The following is a 17,830-nucleotide window of genomic DNA, read 5'->3' as shown; positions in this document are numbered from 1 at the left end:
AACTCCCCAAAGAATCAGATTTGTAAAAGGTTTTAATTGCTTTGGAACTCCACCATGTATCTAGTACTATTTTCAATAGCAGTTGGGTATCGAAGCCAATGGGATATAATTTCATTAAAAGAAAAAGAAAGCAAAAAACCCCTGTTTTCAAGGTGATTTTTTTATTACAGGACGCTTTTCTTAAGGCTTGCAGGCTTTGGCAATTGCATAAGCAAGTGCTTTCCTTATTTACACTACATTTATATTTAAGGTGCTGAAGGTTTGGGGACATCTTTAACAATTTTGAATTTTTTCTGGCATGCTGTAGAACTCTGGTTTTGTTTGCTTTGCAGCCAGTGTAAGCACAGTAGAAATGGGGATAAGGGTATTTTTAATGGTGATAAGTGATGTGTTGTTAGTGTATCCTGGTGAAGACAGAGGCATAAGGTCAGGCACTGTCTTTTTCCTTAAGCCCATATTTGCAATGGTGTTTGACAGATGCAGTCAGTCAGCGCATGTTTGGTTGTTTGTGTATAAGGGATATCTCATTATATTTAATGAGCGGTGTGGAACCAGTATGATATTTCCTGAAAGAGAACCATTCACATATGGTTCAAAATGAAAATAACACTCACAAAATGATGGCAAGAAAAGTCTGAAATGTTAATTTAAGAAAAGAAAAGGCACTTGGTTTTCCTTTCTGTATTATTCTCAGAACAGGTAACTCCCATGGTTAATGTGTACAAAAGGAAAGTTAACGGCATTTAGTCCATTATAATCTTGGAAAAACTTTTCCCTGTCACAGAGTAAGGCAGGTGTGAAGAGAAATGAAACTTGTACTTGAATAGAAATGGGACTTTTCCATCACAAAAGATACTGCATAGGTTCAGGGCAATAATGGAACGTATCATTTCACAAAGCAAAAGTTCAGATTCACCTCCACGATAGTTGACATTTTGCCACATACGCATTACAAAGATACTTTAGAATAAATTAGCATTAAAATAGTTATGATTTACACATGACTGAATGATTTGAACAAGAATAAAATTTTTCCTAATATGATCTTGACTCCTCTAAAGATAAAGGGAACCTCCATCATTAAAAATACATCTAGCATAGCTGGCTGAACGGCACAGTAGCAAAGCTCTAGGCTGAGATTACCAAGTGCCTATGACGTTAATGGGTATGTCGGTGAGCTGCCTCTCTGTTGATGTAGCAATTATAATGGTAGAAACACCCAATGTAATTAAATCAGGTTCCACCAGCAATTACCCGGATGGTTGTATCTGACCATGCTTCACCAGCCTGGAGGCTCATGTGCTCTGATGTACCTGATTCTCTTTAGTGTGCCAGACTTTAGCTGGGTTTGTTCTTCGAAGGTGTACAGTGTGATTTTTAGGGTGGCATTAACAGGCATTGAGGACAGACTAGTTTTGAGCAGATGTTTGTGTGTATGCCATTGACCTTCACAATTCTCAGCTTAATTAATTGAGTTAATTATTTGTTTAAACAGTTGTTCTTTAACTTACAAATTCCAGCACGTTTCTTAAGTTTTCATATTATTAACAACGTGAGAAAGTATGTTTCTGTTTTGCCACATGTTTTAGAAATCATTCATTATTAATGCTGCTTTTAAAAACAATATTTTGACGATAGACATAATGTACATAAAGCAACTAAGTATTACAGCACAATTGTGAAATTTCAGCTGAGAATTATATAAAAATTATTCTTCTGAAGTTGGTCTGCATGCAGATTTAATTTTTCAGTCTCATGTAATGATGTTATTTTGTAGGAAGACTGACATACCACTGAATACCATGTCCCATTTGCTATTTCAGAGGAATTTTGCTTGCAACAAGCATCCAATTAATTTTGTTTATTTTTTGTATTTGGGACTGACTCCATTTTGTACCATTGAGCTTAGTGTATAAAAACAAGTGAATGTCAAGAAAGTCAACCACTTTTCTGGTCACCATAGTGGATTACAGTTTGCCACTCCAATGATGATTCCAACCCTTATTGTGATAAATCGATATCAGTATTCAGCCACCTTATTCTCATGATGAGTTCTAATGAAATTTTCTTTGCCAAGAGTAATGGTGCCTGCTGCTGGATAGTGACTTGGCCATTCATTCAAATATTCAAGTACTGCAATGCTCCCAAGAACCACTGGTAAAAACAAAGAAAACCAAAAAAGAGTGGAAAGTTCTCAAGGGATCTAGGGAAACTGCAACTTGTGAAGCATCATAGTTTGGGCAGACTGGCATCTTCTGATAAAGAACTAAACTAAATGCTGGAAAAATGAGGAGGCTGTTTGTTGCTTGCTTAATGTGAATAGGGAATCACACTTTGTTGCCACTGAATCAGCATATTGGGTGCTGAGCTATTGCTGTATTGATTCCATGTCTTGAAATGGAATTTAATAAATTAAAAAACAGAATGTAAAAGCTGGTTATGGTAGGCAGTGAAATGATAGTTGGATTCTGATCAGATAGTCTGCTGGCCATGAAAACAGCAGCTGAAAGGTAGTGATTGCAGATATGATATTGTGATAAATAGTAAAAATGAAGAACCTGGTAGGTTTTCTTTCTTACTATTTTGATTTAAAAAATAAAATTGGAAAAACATGTCATTCTAAGCTCTCCAGACTTCTGGCACTCAAATACTTGTCTGGAATCAAGGCTGCTACAAAGACATGGCAGGTACTATAGTCTTTGATCAGCTGGTTCCAGCAAAGATGGCAGAAAACTCATTTGTGGGTTCCACTTGTGTCAAGGGACAAAAGACTCCTGTTATAGTGCTAGCCTGATATTGTAAGAAAATCTGAGGGAAATTTACTAACTCTGTCTAGAGTAGTTTCATATCCCTTGTGAGTTGTTTCTTCAAGAATTAAATAGATGAATTCAGTAAAAATTATTATATACGCAATATATTCACCCATGAGTGAGAAATTTTTCAGTGGTTTGACTGTTGAATCAGGTGCTAAGTGCACATATAATTTCAGATTCCTTGGCTTCTGTCTTATACTGATTGAGGATCAAACAATCAGTTGCAGCTGCTCGGCATTAAGCAAAATGTTCTTTCTTTTTCTCTATTCTTTACAAATGGGGAAATCATTATGATAACCACAAACAGAACTGAATTATTAAACATGTTGGTGAAGTACTCTTGATCTTTTCTTCCTTTCTGTTTACCAGTGATGCTTTGGCTACTCATATAATCTGTTGTGTTCCCGTTAGACACCAGGGGATGATGAGAAAGAGAGAAATCATTATGAAGAAATCACTATTTAAAAACTAGCAGTGAGATTTGATCAACAAACAGTGTGAAACATACTCAGAGAAAGGCTTACATTTCTCTACCCAATCTGCAGAATCTTCTCCATGCAACGGACTAGTTGTGCTTAGAAACAAAAACACCCAAACAATACTATCTTCCCTTTTTTTTTTTTTTGTTCCAAAGACCTGCTAGGAAATCTGGATTTGAAGGCCTTAAGGTCCTGCCACCCTGCTGCTTGCCTTTAGAGCTTTGCTCCTTTGTATTAATGACTGCAGTGTTCACTCACTGAATATATTTTGGCCTTTTCTTTCATTGCTGGACCTTCTGGGAAAGTGTAAGGGTAACCTGTCAGGAGAAAGTGATGAATTAGTTGGTCATGTATCTATGACTTCCCAAACTGGGAGTTCTAGATATTGAATAGTCTGAAAATACCTTTTACTCCTCAAACTGGTATTGAAAGAAATGTAAAACATTCAAGGTCAGGTTGGATGAGGCTCTGAGCAGATTGATCTAGTTGAAGTTGTCCCTGCTTATTGCAGGGGCAGTGGACTAGATGACATTTAAAGGTCTTTCCCAACCCAAACCACTCTAGGTTAAAAAGAGATGTAAATCTGAATAAATGTCCTGCACATTTCCAAAGCGCATGCATCTTGGAGTTCTGCCTTACATTTTCATAAGGTGAGGGGAAATCACAAAGGCAGGAGTTGGCACGGGTGAAAATTGTGATCAGTTGAGCCACTGCTACTGCTGAGTTAAAGAACTGATGTGACTAGTAGTCACTTTTACTGTCCTTAGAATTGTCACAGACACATGCCAGCCAAACTGTCTGCTGTGTTTAGAGTGGGATTTTGAAATCTCACTGCTCTGCGCATTTGCGTTTGGACACAATTCAGCTCTTTCCTTGTTATTTGATACTTCAAATGTTTTTTACCTTGAATTTTCTCATTGATTATTATTAAGGAAAATTCTTTTGGAAGAGGAATTGAAAGACAAAAATAGGGACCCAAGTGGCCTTGCAGACTAAATAGAGAGAAGTGGGAACTCTGTATCAGGGTGAGCCTCGAAAAATTATGAAAATTGGCAAAATTGTGAGAGGGAATTCTCTGCATGGTTCCCACTGCTCTTTGCCTGTCATCTCTAAAGCTAACTGTTGTAGACTTGAGTTTCCCTTGCTGCTGTTTGTTGTCAAATTTGAAAAGCGATGCTAAAGTTGGTAGAGGTGGAACAGAGTTTTGGTGATGACAGACCCGTTAGATGGGAGGTACCCATACAGACGGCAGCAGGGGCAGTATGTGGATATCTGGATATCCAGATCATGCCACTAAAAAAACTCATGCAGCTGTGCAGTTTTATAAAAATATAGCCTAAGGATGGCTCTCCTTATGTAATAAAGCTGCAGCTATCAAAACAACAACACGGATTCCAGAACTGACTGAGAAACTTAGGTGTTTGAGTTTCTGTATTAAGAGAGCAAAGTGTTACCTGTAGGATGTAACAACCTTATTGAAATTAGACATTTAGTTCAATGTACAATTTCTTTTGTAAAACTGTCACGACAACCTGAATGAATAGTAGTGATCTGAATCTTTTTCACTTTCACAGTTCCCAGCACAGTGCAAACAGTACCAATTTGTGTCAGTTTTTGTTGTTTATTTTTTTTCCAAAAAGGGGCCTGATCACAAGGAGGACTTTGGGAGATGGGGAAAGCTATTTTTGACCTGGGTTGTAACAGTGATGGGAGAAGAGACTTTCAGAGACTGTAGGTGGAAGCAAAAGGGAGAGGATGGTCTCTGGGAACCTGTGGCTCATGCAGAGAGAACACTGAGAGGACCAGAGTGCAGAAGAACACAGAAGGCAAAGGTGTGATGGACAGAGGTTTCTAGAGGCCAGAAGTCACTGCAACGAGTTTGCTGCACCTCATAAAATTCTGAATTCCCTGATGCTCAGTGAGAACTAAATACTCCAGAAAATGCAGCAGAAAAAGGAAGGATTGTATATTAACGGCTTCTACTTTTGTTCTTTCTGTCACAGTAACATGAAGTTTCACCCAAGGAAAACACAAAACAAAACCCAAAACAAACACCACACAAAGAAAACCCACAACCAAAAACCAGACACCACATAGAAAACACCCTGCACAACCCCGAAAAATCCTCCTAGCTGATATTCTAACTTACACCTGGGTTTTGGTGTCTATTTTTATTCTTAAGTAACAAACTTCTGGTGTTTATTGACAGTTCATTAGGTGGGAACAGTCTCAGCAAATTCACCTGTAAGTGAACTAGTCTACAGGAATACAAAAATGAATATGGCTTGTCTACTGTCACTGCAATAAGTGCAATAACCTGACAGATTTAAATAAATGGTTTGATATGTTATCACTAATTTCTGGAAAACATATAATACAAAACTTAGAATCTGGTAGTTCATGTTAGTTTTGCCTAAAGATGCAGAGAATGGAAATAACAATATTATTTTGAAAGTCTTTGTTCTTTTTATTTTTTTTTTAGGAAATCTTTAAGATAGACGGCAACCTTGGAATTCCAAGACAAAAAAGGGCTATTTTGGCAACTCCGATATTAATTCCTGAAAATCAAAGACCACCATTCCCCAGATCTGTTGGCAAGGTAAGTCAAGAAAGAACTGGTTTTGATTTTGATATTAACGGATCTATTTCTTTTAAAATTTTGTAATGGCTATCATGTTGGCATTAATATCCCAGAAAAAATTAAGAAACATAAAACTGAACAGGGCAATTGTCTACAATCTTTTCTGTTTACTTTGTGTAGACAGATGAAAATGCATGGCAGACTTAGTTAATTGCTTATTTAATTTTTAGTGTCCAAAGACAAAATAACCCTCTGCAGATTTTTTCAGTTTTATTTTCTGTTGTTTGCAAAGGTCTGACAAAGAAATGGAAATTTCTTCTCACATCTGCAGACAACCAGATAGAATTCTAACAGCCAGTTTTCTGGAACTTCAGATAGATATACAGCTTGTATATACAAAATCATTAAAACTAAAATATCAATAGTTGTTCAAATGGCCAGTTAAGCATCAGAAATTGTAATTACATGAACATAATTTGCTTTTTGGCAGTTTTCAAACAGGGACCCCCCCCCCTATACATTGCTCTGACTTCAGTAGGTGTTAATGACATGACGGCCTATAGAGCTGTGGAGTCTATTCCTAATTCCCACTGATATCATTGGTGCAGCTAAATGCACAGCTTAAGGGCAGAATTTTACTCTTCGATCGATGTGTAATTTAACCAGCTGGCACCTAGTCAGTTATTTTAATAATTAGGACAGTTTATTTTCCTATCAGTAAAAAGAGAGAATAATCTGTGGAGCTTTAATTTTCTTCCCTTTCCCCGTCAATAATTTATACTGTTCTCATAAATTTCTTAAATTTTTCTGTCTTTCTGAAATATTTTTTTAATGTGTCCTAAAGTTTCTAAAGCCATTTCTGAAATTTTCCCTTCACATTTCAGTGTTTGGGAATTAATGAGCAATAACTAAAGTAAATATTGTTGGTTAATGTGTTAGTGGTAAATAGTTAATTTTTAAGACTTATCTTGTGCAACTTTAAAGCAGTGAGAGAATTCCAAAGGCTACTTATACGCAGAACTATAGCCTTTCTTTTTTGTTGATTTATTTCTCCCTGCCTCTTTCCACCCCCACTGCTTGTGAACACTGAACTTTTGGATCTCAGGTAGTCGGAGTTGCTCTCTAGAAGTGCCTTCATAAAATATCTTTATTGGGAGTTTAGGATGCCAGTCCTGGTAACTGAAGTTCCTTAAGCAGAATGAGATGAATCAGGTCCTATTTCTACTTAAATATTTTCCTACCATCTTGTCATCTTGCTTTGTTTTTGTTCCTGACATGCTAGTCAGGGATCACAAGTGCGTTAGATGATGTACAAACACAGAAGTGTAAAAGCATCTGGCAGCCTGTTTTTCAAAGGCCCTAAGATATACCTATTCTCAACTAATGTTTAAATTATAGCAACTGCAAATGATCAGCACCTTGAAATACTTTGAGCTGTCATCAGGTTTGTTTTTTTTTGTTTTCCAGTATATTTCTGTTTTAGGTATCTAGACATGAGTAATTTAGTTATAGTCTATTGCAACATAAAGTGTATATGTATCAAGTGAGACAAAAATTTTAGAGATATTTTAAAAATGTAAACAAAGTATTCTAGGTCAACTGCAGTAATTTACAACTGAATGCTTAATGAAGCATGAATAAAAAGGTTTGGAGCCTCAGACATACTGATGCTATGGAAGAAAGTCTATTGTTCCCGGAGTAAAAATTTGGTAGGAGTCAATGCTGAAAATAAAAGTAATTCTTTTAGGTATTTTTGACATGTACAGATCTTCATTGGATAAACCAGAAGCAGAATAGTCTCTACTAATCTAGGAAGCCTTACATACCCAATTCATGCGCTTGTTTCAGATCCTTCGCAAACTATAGGAAAAGTTGATCATCTGCCTCGTTTAACTTTAAATGTTTATTGTGAACCGTATGTAGCTTCATTAATTTGAAAAATTCATTTAGTTGCCCAGTTCTAGGAGGCATGAGAAACAAAAGTATTTCCTCTTCACAGTATTTAGGGGTTTATCTTCAGAAGTCTCAACAGGGCTTTATATGGAGTGATGAATTACGGCTTCTGAGATGTATGAATTTCTCTTGAACTTGAACTTTGCCATCTCTCGTCTGTTGTAATCACTGTGAAAGGATATTGCATATGTATTCAGTAACTTTGGTTTATATAGTGTTTTGGGGAAGAGAGAAAGCATACAGAAGCATGGATAATTTGCATGCTATAGAATTTTTAAAATGAGAAGGAAGAAGAAAGCAAATTACCAGTGTAGTTTATTCGTCTGTCCTGCCTCTTGCTTTCTAACCCCTGCTATGCTGCCTGGAAATGCACAAGGTTGTTTGGAAGTGATTGCAGCAGCCACCACCAGCTGAACTGCTTATTAGCACTTAGTTGGGAGCAGGGCAGATGTATAAAAATAGAGCAGGGGGAGAACAATTAATTACATTTTATTTTACAATTAGGAAAGAAAAAACATGGGGATTTTAGAGGACTTTATTCATTAAGGCTTGTTAATATAATTCAGGAAGGAGATATTACACTGGACAAGTGAAAAAAGTGTTTTAATTAATTACAAAAATTCAAATTAGTTTTTAGCTTAACAAGGAAGTACATGTGTAGAGGCTGTTCTCTGTGCCGTCACTGGCTTTCCGGCATACCCATTTAGGAATTAGATTATTGACTTGCCATTTTCATATCCTTCGTTAGGGTATCTCTTAATTAAATAACTATCATAGATGTATTGTGCTTGTAGGTAGAGGCATCTCACCTTTTAGCAGAACTTAAGCTTTTTCATACTATCTGTCCTTCATTCCTGAGGGAAAACAGTGAGATGAAGATATTTTAATACAATCTTGATAGTATGGGCCTTTATGACCAGATGGCCCAGGCTACGACCGTTGACTGTTATTGATGTGGTTTTTTACATCTTGCTGATACAGCACAGCGATATGGTCTTCAATTTTTTGTCTCTCTCCATATGTTACTTTTCCAGTTTATTTGTCCACATCATGTCAAATGAAGTACAAACCAGTGGGATGCAGAATTATCTTGTAATTATAGTGATAGGTTATTCACCACTACATTATGGAAATGTTTTCTAAGACTAACGTAAGAGTGGTGGCTCCATGCATCTATTTGACAACCTCTAGACACACTTTGACTGTGGTGGTGAATCACATGTTGGTACTTTTTGAATTTTGATCCTTACAATAATGCAGAGCTCAAAGTGCAGGAAGGTAATTGTGGAGATGGCCAACAAGTTCCAGCTTTTCCAGGCACTAGGAGAGAAGGACATCTGCAAAGTGAGAATGTTTTAATATAGGCTGAAACGATTTCTATTGATTTTATTGATGGATATATGATGAATTTGTTATTCTATTCTTTAATTTAAATGAATTGTCCGTCATAAGAATGAGTATTTTAATTGTTGACACATAAGATCTGGATGCCATGAATGGCCTGGTAAAGATTGGCAGGACATTCTATGCTCAGTGAAGACGAGAAGACAGAATTACGTGAGAGACTTTGTAGGAAGCTGCTTAATGACGAAAAAGCAAAACCTCATTTTTTGCCAGTAGGAGAATGTTTTCCTTTGTTACTTGGCTGTTTAGTCCTTTTGAAGGGAGGAAGTGTTTGTTCAGATATTTTGCATCACATACTCTCTATATACTCTCTGCCTCTGATCTGGGCTGATAGACCTTTAGCTGCCAAATGACAAATAGATGGCAGGACTCACCGAAACAAAAGCTCAAGAGTAGAAGTGGTACAAGCTAGAAAACAGGATAGAAATCTTTAAGATCTCTGCAGAGGTGATTTTTATTTTTCCTCCTCTGAGCTGTGAATTTAAGTCAAAGAGAAAACACAACTTGTCTGTTAATGCAGCAATAGAAAAAAACCTGAAGAGAGGAGGAAACAGAAGACAACTGGGTGGAAAAGCTGCTGGAAGCTTATTATTTTTGAGTGGCTATCTGATTGAGGCTGTTTATGTATGATAAATTATATGCTTCACAGAAGTATTAAGTACTAAAGATGCAGCTTGAAAAAATGCCAAACTTCAGGCAAAAGTTTGAAAAGAAGATGATAGAATTGTCAAGAGATATGATCATGATCCACCGACCTGTGAAGAGAACCTAGGGAGAAGTGTTGTAGATTAGAGGAGGACATTTGAAAGACAATAAAGTAGCAAGAAACAGTGGAATGAAAGCTGAATTAAGAAATGCATTTGTTCTACAGGAAAATTAGGCAGAAAATGAGGGGAGGAGAGACAGAGTTAAAGAAGTGGAGGAGGGAATGTACCTAGCTAGGATGGGCATCCAAGTCTGGAAGATAATGGTGTACACTACCAGAAAACAGAATGATGTGCAGAACAAAGGAGCTATACCTAAAAGAGAGAGATCTGTGTGACTCCTTATCAGCTTCTCATTTGGTAAAGGTCTGACTCTCAGTTGTTGGTTTGAATCTTCATGTTAGTTAGTAAAAGTGGTGCAGAAGCAAAATAATACATTTCTTACTATGGAACTAGAAGCGGGTCTGAGGTCCACAGGAAAAAAATCACTGGATTTTTTTATTTTTAATATTCATTTGGTTGTTTTCAAATCGTCGCCACATCAGATGTAATGATCACGTTGTTCCAAAGAGTATGATCAAAAAAGAGGAGGTGGTCATCAGCAAGAATTCTGGTTTGTACAGGACGCAAGAATATTTTGGTGACAGCTGGAAAAGTGGTGCCATCAGGAACATGTTGGAATGTTTGGCTCCTGGGAAGCATTGTAAGGTGAGGACCTTTTTCAGAGAGTGGATGGAATTACTCAGGTACAAGGAATACTGATTGCTAGAGTATGTCTATCATTGTATACAGGAAAAGACATCCACAGATGAAGATATATAAACAAGCAGCAAAAAAAGAGCAGTAGAAAGATGCACAGAAAAGGGGAGAAAAAAAGGGTGTTGTTGATGAATAGCACTTGGGCAATAAAGACAGCCTTAATAAATAAAGCTCTTTCTAATCCAGCAAGAAAAAGGGTTGTGATTAGAGAAAAATCAAGTTATGGTACTAACACAGTGAGATTGAGCAGAAAAACATATGAGCTCAATTTGTTCAGCCTAGCACTGTGTTTTCTGTAAATCTAGAGTGAGTGTAGTTATTTAAGTGAAAGGAATACCTTGGTGTAATAATTAATACATTTTGGCATAAGATTAGAAGAAAAGTTTCTAGTCCCCAGAGAAAAGGAATTAATTTCCAACAAAAGTACTGAGAAGGGAATACAAAGTTTGATAAATATACGATCACAGTTGCATAATACAGCTGCTTCAGATCCTGAAAGAACCGACACCGAGAGGTTTCCTGCTATTCTAGTGTTCTTGAAAATGTGTAATACCCTGCTGAGCTGGACCCAAATGGATCATTGGAGATGTCAGAGTTTAACATCTGATCAAATTTGTGGCTTGCGTGAAGGAATGGCATACTGCTGACCTTCATGGAAAAATACCAACCTACCTCAGCAATGAAAGTAATGAAATGAACAGCACTCCATTAAATTAAAGAGCTTTCAATGCAAGTACGTGAATTGTTAAACTACAGCATATTAATTTTCATTAAAGAATATGTATTTGATGTCCTAACAAACCATTAAGGGAAAACAGCTCTTCAAATTTCTCTCTTTCTGAAAGGTCTCTCTTCAAAAAAAAAAAAAAAAAAAAAAGTCACATAAACAATTCCAACAGACTACATTTATTCTCTTTAAGCTAACAGAATTTTAGTGGAAGGTCTTGTTAAAATACCCCTGTTTACTTAAGATCTTTCAAAAGAATTACCCCTGAGCAGCAGATGCCTTGGAAAACAATAAGAATTTACCATTATTTCTCAATGTTTGGTGTCATTAATAAGAATAAAAGAATTTTTAAACATTTGAGGAATACTTTCTAATCTAGTTACTATGGTTACAAGTTTGTTGGAGATAAAGCAGTTCTATGGCAACAATGGAATTAAATTTTCTACCCAATATTGAAATATCCAGTACCTAATTTCCTGCTTCATAATAAATCATGCTAATGACCTTAAGGAGAGCACCAAACAGAGAGATTTTATGCTCTGAAGGTGTTCAGCAGAGTACATTACAGTTTAACTGTCACATTGTTTGTGCTAACTTTGATCTCAAAAGTTCGTATCTTAAACTGTGTTGCAGATGAAGGCAGAGGGAAAAAAGTCAGTCCCTGCCAGTAAATTGCCTGTGTAAAGTAACTAAGATGAAGTAAACCCCTGGCAACTAATTTTTCATTGGCACACTAATTGAATTTTAGACTCAAGTTGAAGGAAAATGTTTAGATTATTTTTAGATGCAACAGCTATTTCATCTAATGATGCCCAGTGTTAGAAACCTTTCCATAATGTGCCTTTTTTGTTTTGTTTTACTTTTAATGATTAATTATAGTCATCTCTTCAAAGACAAACCCAAAGAATCTCCCCCAAACTCCAGGCCTTTTCCAGCTTCCTCGACCCAGATAACCCTCAGGCTGATGTTTCAAGAATCACATGTAGGGTGTGGTTCTGTACCTGGTCTTACTGAGCACACTATGAATAGGGAGCACCATGGACAGCACCAGCCAGGAAGCCCCTTCTAGGGATAAAGAATAATAGTTATTAAATTGCCATTCCCTAACTTGGTTCTCTGTGGTTTTCATGAAACTATACTGATTTTTTGTTAATTTTCATCTTTACAATCTTCTGAGATGATTCTATATCCTGAGTTGACTAACGGAAAGTTTTTTGTTATCCACCTTGGCTTTTATTTGTCTTGGTTTTCTTATTGAATGTGTACTTTTGAGAAAACCTTGGTCTCTGCATTCTTAGTAGAGCCAAATTTTAAGCTCAGCAAGATGTAGGGCCTAATACTGTAATCTCAGATTAGCAAAACAGGATATTTGGGTCCAGGTTTTCTGTTTGCTTAGTATCTTTAATTTGTAAAATTTCTGCCTACAAATCTACTTCCAGTAACTCTTTTAAGTAGGATGGCAAATGCAACAGACTTATCCAGTATTACTTAGCAGTGTGGTGTGTTAATATATTACTAGCAAGAAGATGAGATCTGTAGAATATAGAAGTCAATGGAGAGAGCATGACCATAGAGCTTCCTTTAAATCAATTAGGATATTTATTTGATAGCTGTGAATCGATTCATACTGCTTCAGATGCAGTCTGTTTGTCATCTGATACTGTACGTTCTCCATCCAGTCATTTTCCCGTTCCATTCCAAATTATTTCTTCGGTTTCCTATTAAGCAAAGTCAGTTGTTAACAAGTGTATAGTGTAATATAAAGCAATATCCAAATGAATGACATTTTAGGAAGAAAAATAACTTATTCCTGCCAATTTACAAACTAAGTACTGTCATACTGTCAACCCTGTTACTTCCATTAATGAAAGCCTTTAATAAAGGCATTTTGTGGGCTGGACTGGCGACAAATTCAATATTACTAGCTGTGGCTTGTTAAAGTGATATTAAGATGCTTGGCAGAGCATTTCCAGAAGGAAAGATGAAGTGTATTATACATGGCTCATCTGTAAGGTGGAGTAAATAGCTGTCACTCAGGGAACAATAGTCATTTTCTTCCTTCTGACTAGCTGCTGGATCTCTTCAATGATTACTAACTCATTTTAAGCTTTTTTTGTTTTGTTTTACTCTTGGTTTTATTATACTTGGATGATTCTTTTGAATTTTTTGTCTTGCATTTTAGAGTGATGTATATTAACAGATCAATAGCATAGGTGAAGGAATAAATAGGATGTTAATGTTTATAATGGCAGCTGTATTTTAATTCAGTAAACAGTTTTCCTTCTCCTTTCCAAAACATCCATTGCCCTTTTCTAACTGCTCTCTAAAGGCAGCTTTCTTTTTTTTAACCTCAACCACTTAGTTTGCAACCCTATTTGTGAAATTCAGAAGTGGACTAAGTCATTTGTAGTCTCTGGGCCAGAATCACAGAATAGTTTGAGGTTGGAATGGATGTTTGGAGGTCATCTTGTCTAACGCCACTGTTCAAGCAGGACCACCTAGAGTGGGTAGCCCAAGACTGTGTCCATAGGGCTTTTCAGTATCTCCAAGGTGGGAAACTCCACAGCCTCTCTGGGCAACTTGCTACAGCGCTCAGTCATCCTCACACTAAAAAAGAATTTCCTGATGTTCACAAAGAACATTCTACATTTCAGTTTGTGTCCATTGCCTCATGAGATGCATCTTGAGCTTTCTCTTCTCTAGGCTAAACAATCTCAGCTCTCTCAGCCTTTCCTCATACAAGAAATGTTCCAGTCTCTTAATCATCTTATAGCCCTTCATTGAACTTCAGAATGTCCACGCTTCTCTTGTACTGAAGAGTCCAGAACTGGACACAGTGTTCCAGGTGTGGTCTCACCAGACCTGAGTAGAGTGGAAGGGTCACCTTCCTCGACCTGCTGGCAGTACTTTGCCTGATGCAGCCCAATATTAAACTTCTTTGTGGCAAGGGCACATTGCTGGCTCATGTTCAGCTTGGTGTCCACCATGTGAATCCATGCTGACTATTCCTGATAATTTTCTTGTCGTTAATGTGCCTGGAACTGGTTTCCCATGGACTCAAGGATATCCTTAGTGGCAAAATTCTGCTCTCTGTAAGCCTAGGGTGATAGTGAACTTGCTTTTTACTTTTCTCCCTCTCTTTGGGATCCTGAACTCCACCATCCCATGGTCACTGCAGCCAAAGCTGCCTTTGACCTTCACATTCCCAACAAGTCCGTTGTGTTGGCAGGTTTGAGGTCCATCTCTTCCTCGCTGGCTCCTCTGTCACTTGGAGGAGGAGGAGATCATCATCAATGCATTCCAGGAACCTCCTGGATTGCTGTTTTGTCCTTTTAGCAGGTATTGGGGTGTTTGAAGTCTCTCCTGAGGACCAGGGCCTGTGGACCTGAGGCTGTTCCTATCTGTCTGCCAAAGACCTCATCCACTTGACAAAACAACTTTGGCATCTTTGCACTTTGAAGTGTATAACGAGGATATCTTTTTCCCTTACCTTATTTAAAGATGAGCTGATGTCTTTTATCATAGTTAATAATATGTCCTTTGAAGTAAACGTTCTATTCTATTGACCTATTTTTCTTTCAGAGTCAAATATGTAAAAATACAAATTATTTCATTGTAATCAATGATCCATTGTTGAACTAAAATTTACATTTACAATAATCTCCAATTTCCTCTTATCTTTTGAAAAGAACATTTTAATTTGACCACTCTACTTTCCTTAGAACTACTCAAAAAGAGAACAATCACTTTCTGACACTGAAACATTGTTTAAGCAAAGACAGATGAAAATTCAGACAACTGTACTTTTTTATTAACCTACTTTCCAATGTTCTGTCATTAAATTAGCAAAGTGTTGATTTTTGGTTTATAGTCTTTAAATTTTCTGAAACCATTTATGAAGTTATGCCAGTTATTGGAATGTATGTAAGATTTAAGTAAGGAAGATTTAAGTACAGGAATCATGCCTTCCATATTGTATTTATAGACACACAAATACACAGAGATGCATAAAAATAAATGAGTACAGGCTTGTACACACACATCCAGACTTTCATTTACTCTCTTCTTGGACAATGCTATTGACTTTGCATGTGTCTTTTCTCCCATTTTAATCTGTGACATGCTGATGTGAGTAATCTGTAAAGTCTCCCAATTTCATCTGCTCTTATGTCAACAAATATTAGTTGCACTGTTGTTTTTCCATATCTTATTTTCTTGCCCTGTTACTATCTGTTTAATATTTCTGAAGAACAGGTGAGTAACATGGAATAAATATTTATACAAATTCTATTTAAGAATTGAAATGACTGTTAAAATATTTGCACAATTCTGCTAGCACGTTATTTTAGCGATTTTGTTTAGCTTAAGTTGCGCTTTAAGCCAAGATGTAGCAGCCGTTATAAGCTCGTCCTCATCACTCAGCCCTTCCATGGGGCAGCAGCCTGTTTGTTAAGCACATACTAAAGCATTTTTCTGTCATTGTAGTAGCACACTGCCACTACTAGAAATTCTCCCATCCACGTAGGAAAGGATTTTTGATCAGGCCAACCACCTTGGGAGATTATAGAGGGGGGAAAAAAAGAATACATGAAGGAAGCATGAACTAAGATGATTGTGTACATATCAGGTTATACTTTATTTCACTATGTTTATAGGAAAAATAATTGAACTAGATTTGAAAAATAGGATTTTCATCAAGGTTCAAATTTATCTCTTTTTTTTTTTTCAATATAAGTATTTTTTCCCTGCTTTAGAAATTTTTCTCCTTATTTCTACAACACGTGGATGAAGCTATTAAGTCTACATTTTCAGTTGAGCTTGCTGGAGATGAGAATGGATTTGATAATAGAAATCTGTACCACAATGAAGTTCAGAAATTGAAAGTAGTAGTGATCCCTATAATCCAATAACATGTGTCTTAATACATTTTTTACTTATTAGAATTGCAAAAAAAAATGAGGAAGTGTGGATGTAGATGAGTATGGCTAGAATTTGAATTCAGGGGCTATATTAATTTAACAGAAATTCATGTTCAAGCCTGATTTACAATATATGACAAGTATTTTCATGACACGTAGAAGTGATGAAGGACGCTTTCCTACAAATATTCGTTTCCTGCAACAAACCCAAGACCCCCTACCTGTGATAACACCTCATGCACAATGACCCTCAGTCACCACATGGTGCCCTCAGCATCACTGGTGGTATTTTCTACTAAGTGGCATTTCTGATGGGGCTAAGAGGTACAACTTGCCCGACTGGGCAATGAATATACATGTGCAATTTGGAAACCCTCCCTTTCTGTTTCTGCAGATGTTAGCAGGTCTTTTCACTTTAAATGGCTATAATTTTTGTGGAACTTTATATCGTGGATATTTTTGTTTGTCAAATTTGGTTGAAACTAGCCAATAGGCTTCAAGTGGATCAGACAGCATAATCACTTAAGTGCTTTTTTTCTTTTAAGAGACCAGACTAAAGATGCAGGTGTTCAGCATAACAACCTTTATTCAACAGATTCTTCTCTACTTGACAAACAAGCCCCCAAAGGTTACTGAAGAAGCTATTGTTCCTTTTAGGCTTGGAATAATGGTTACCTCAGGCATATTCAAAGAGCAATGTTTGCAATGGGGAGCTCGCTAATTATGTAAGGGAAAAACTACAAGGATCTACATTAATTTTGTCACCGATAAAAAATTAATGAAAAATACAGAGCATGCTGAACTTGGATAAATAGGAAAACATAATAAATAAACTTCATCAGTTATTACTGGGCTGTTGGACTTTCTAATCTGAATTTGCTAAGGGTCACTGGAACATGAAAATTAATTTGAATTAATAGAATCTATTGTATGTGGATTTTTTAAAAGTTATATACTACCATTACTGAATTTTATTAATTTATTTTCTTGTGAAGATTTTAGAGTAATTTTTTAAAATAAACTATCTCATTAAAAAAACAAAATGAATGCAATCATGTTACAGTCAATAATTCTTTGGAGAAAAATGTGTAATTGTCTGTTACTGAGAAATTTAAAAAAACAGGCATATTGGTTCCTGCAGGGGCTGACCGATGAAGGATACCCTTTTTAAGCAGTAGAAAATTGATTGTATTTTTTTTTTTCCAAGATCCCACAAAGATTGGTGATTTTAAACTCCTCAGATAAAAAGATACAGATGTAGTTCACAGCCAGCTGCTATGAGCTCTGAAAATGCTGGCTGCTGAATGTATCCTCCAGTTCTTTTTCTCATTTACAAGAAAATAAGCTTCAACCACATTTTGTTATGTAGAACACTTTCTCATCCTGAACAGTCTTTTAATTCTGGGAACAAATGAAGCACATGTTAACTGATCATAACTTATGTGTACACATATATGTATACAATTTGTAGCAGATGAAGACAGGTACAAT

At 36.5% G+C, this 17,830-nt stretch overlaps 1 protein-coding gene across 4 annotated transcripts in view; it reads left to right on the top strand.

The window, feature by feature from the left end:
* CDH13 (cadherin 13) overlaps positions 1 to 17,830 on the top strand; it is a gene marked incomplete at its 3' end in the record, with an annotated part of 467,396 nt that overhangs the window by 192,165 nt on the left and 257,401 nt on the right. For 3 of the 4 annotated variants that reach the window (XM_082062395.1, XM_082062394.1, XM_082062393.1), the window contains one exon: positions 5,775 to 5,891. The exons of the other annotated variant lie outside the window; for it this stretch is intronic. In XM_082062395.1, the coding sequence (XP_081918521.1) occupies positions 5,775 to 5,891 (117 nt within the window). The remainder of the gene's footprint in view (positions 1 to 5,774; positions 5,892 to 17,830) is intronic. 4 annotated transcript variants of the gene reach the window in all.

Source organism: Streptopelia decaocto, assembly GCF_964273445.1.
Source record: "Streptopelia decaocto genome assembly, chromosome: 11".
Taxonomy (NCBI): Eukaryota; Metazoa; Chordata; class Aves; order Columbiformes; family Columbidae; genus Streptopelia; species Streptopelia decaocto.
Note: the sequence above shows the minus strand (reverse complement) of the source record. Positions and strands in the feature narration are given on the sequence as shown.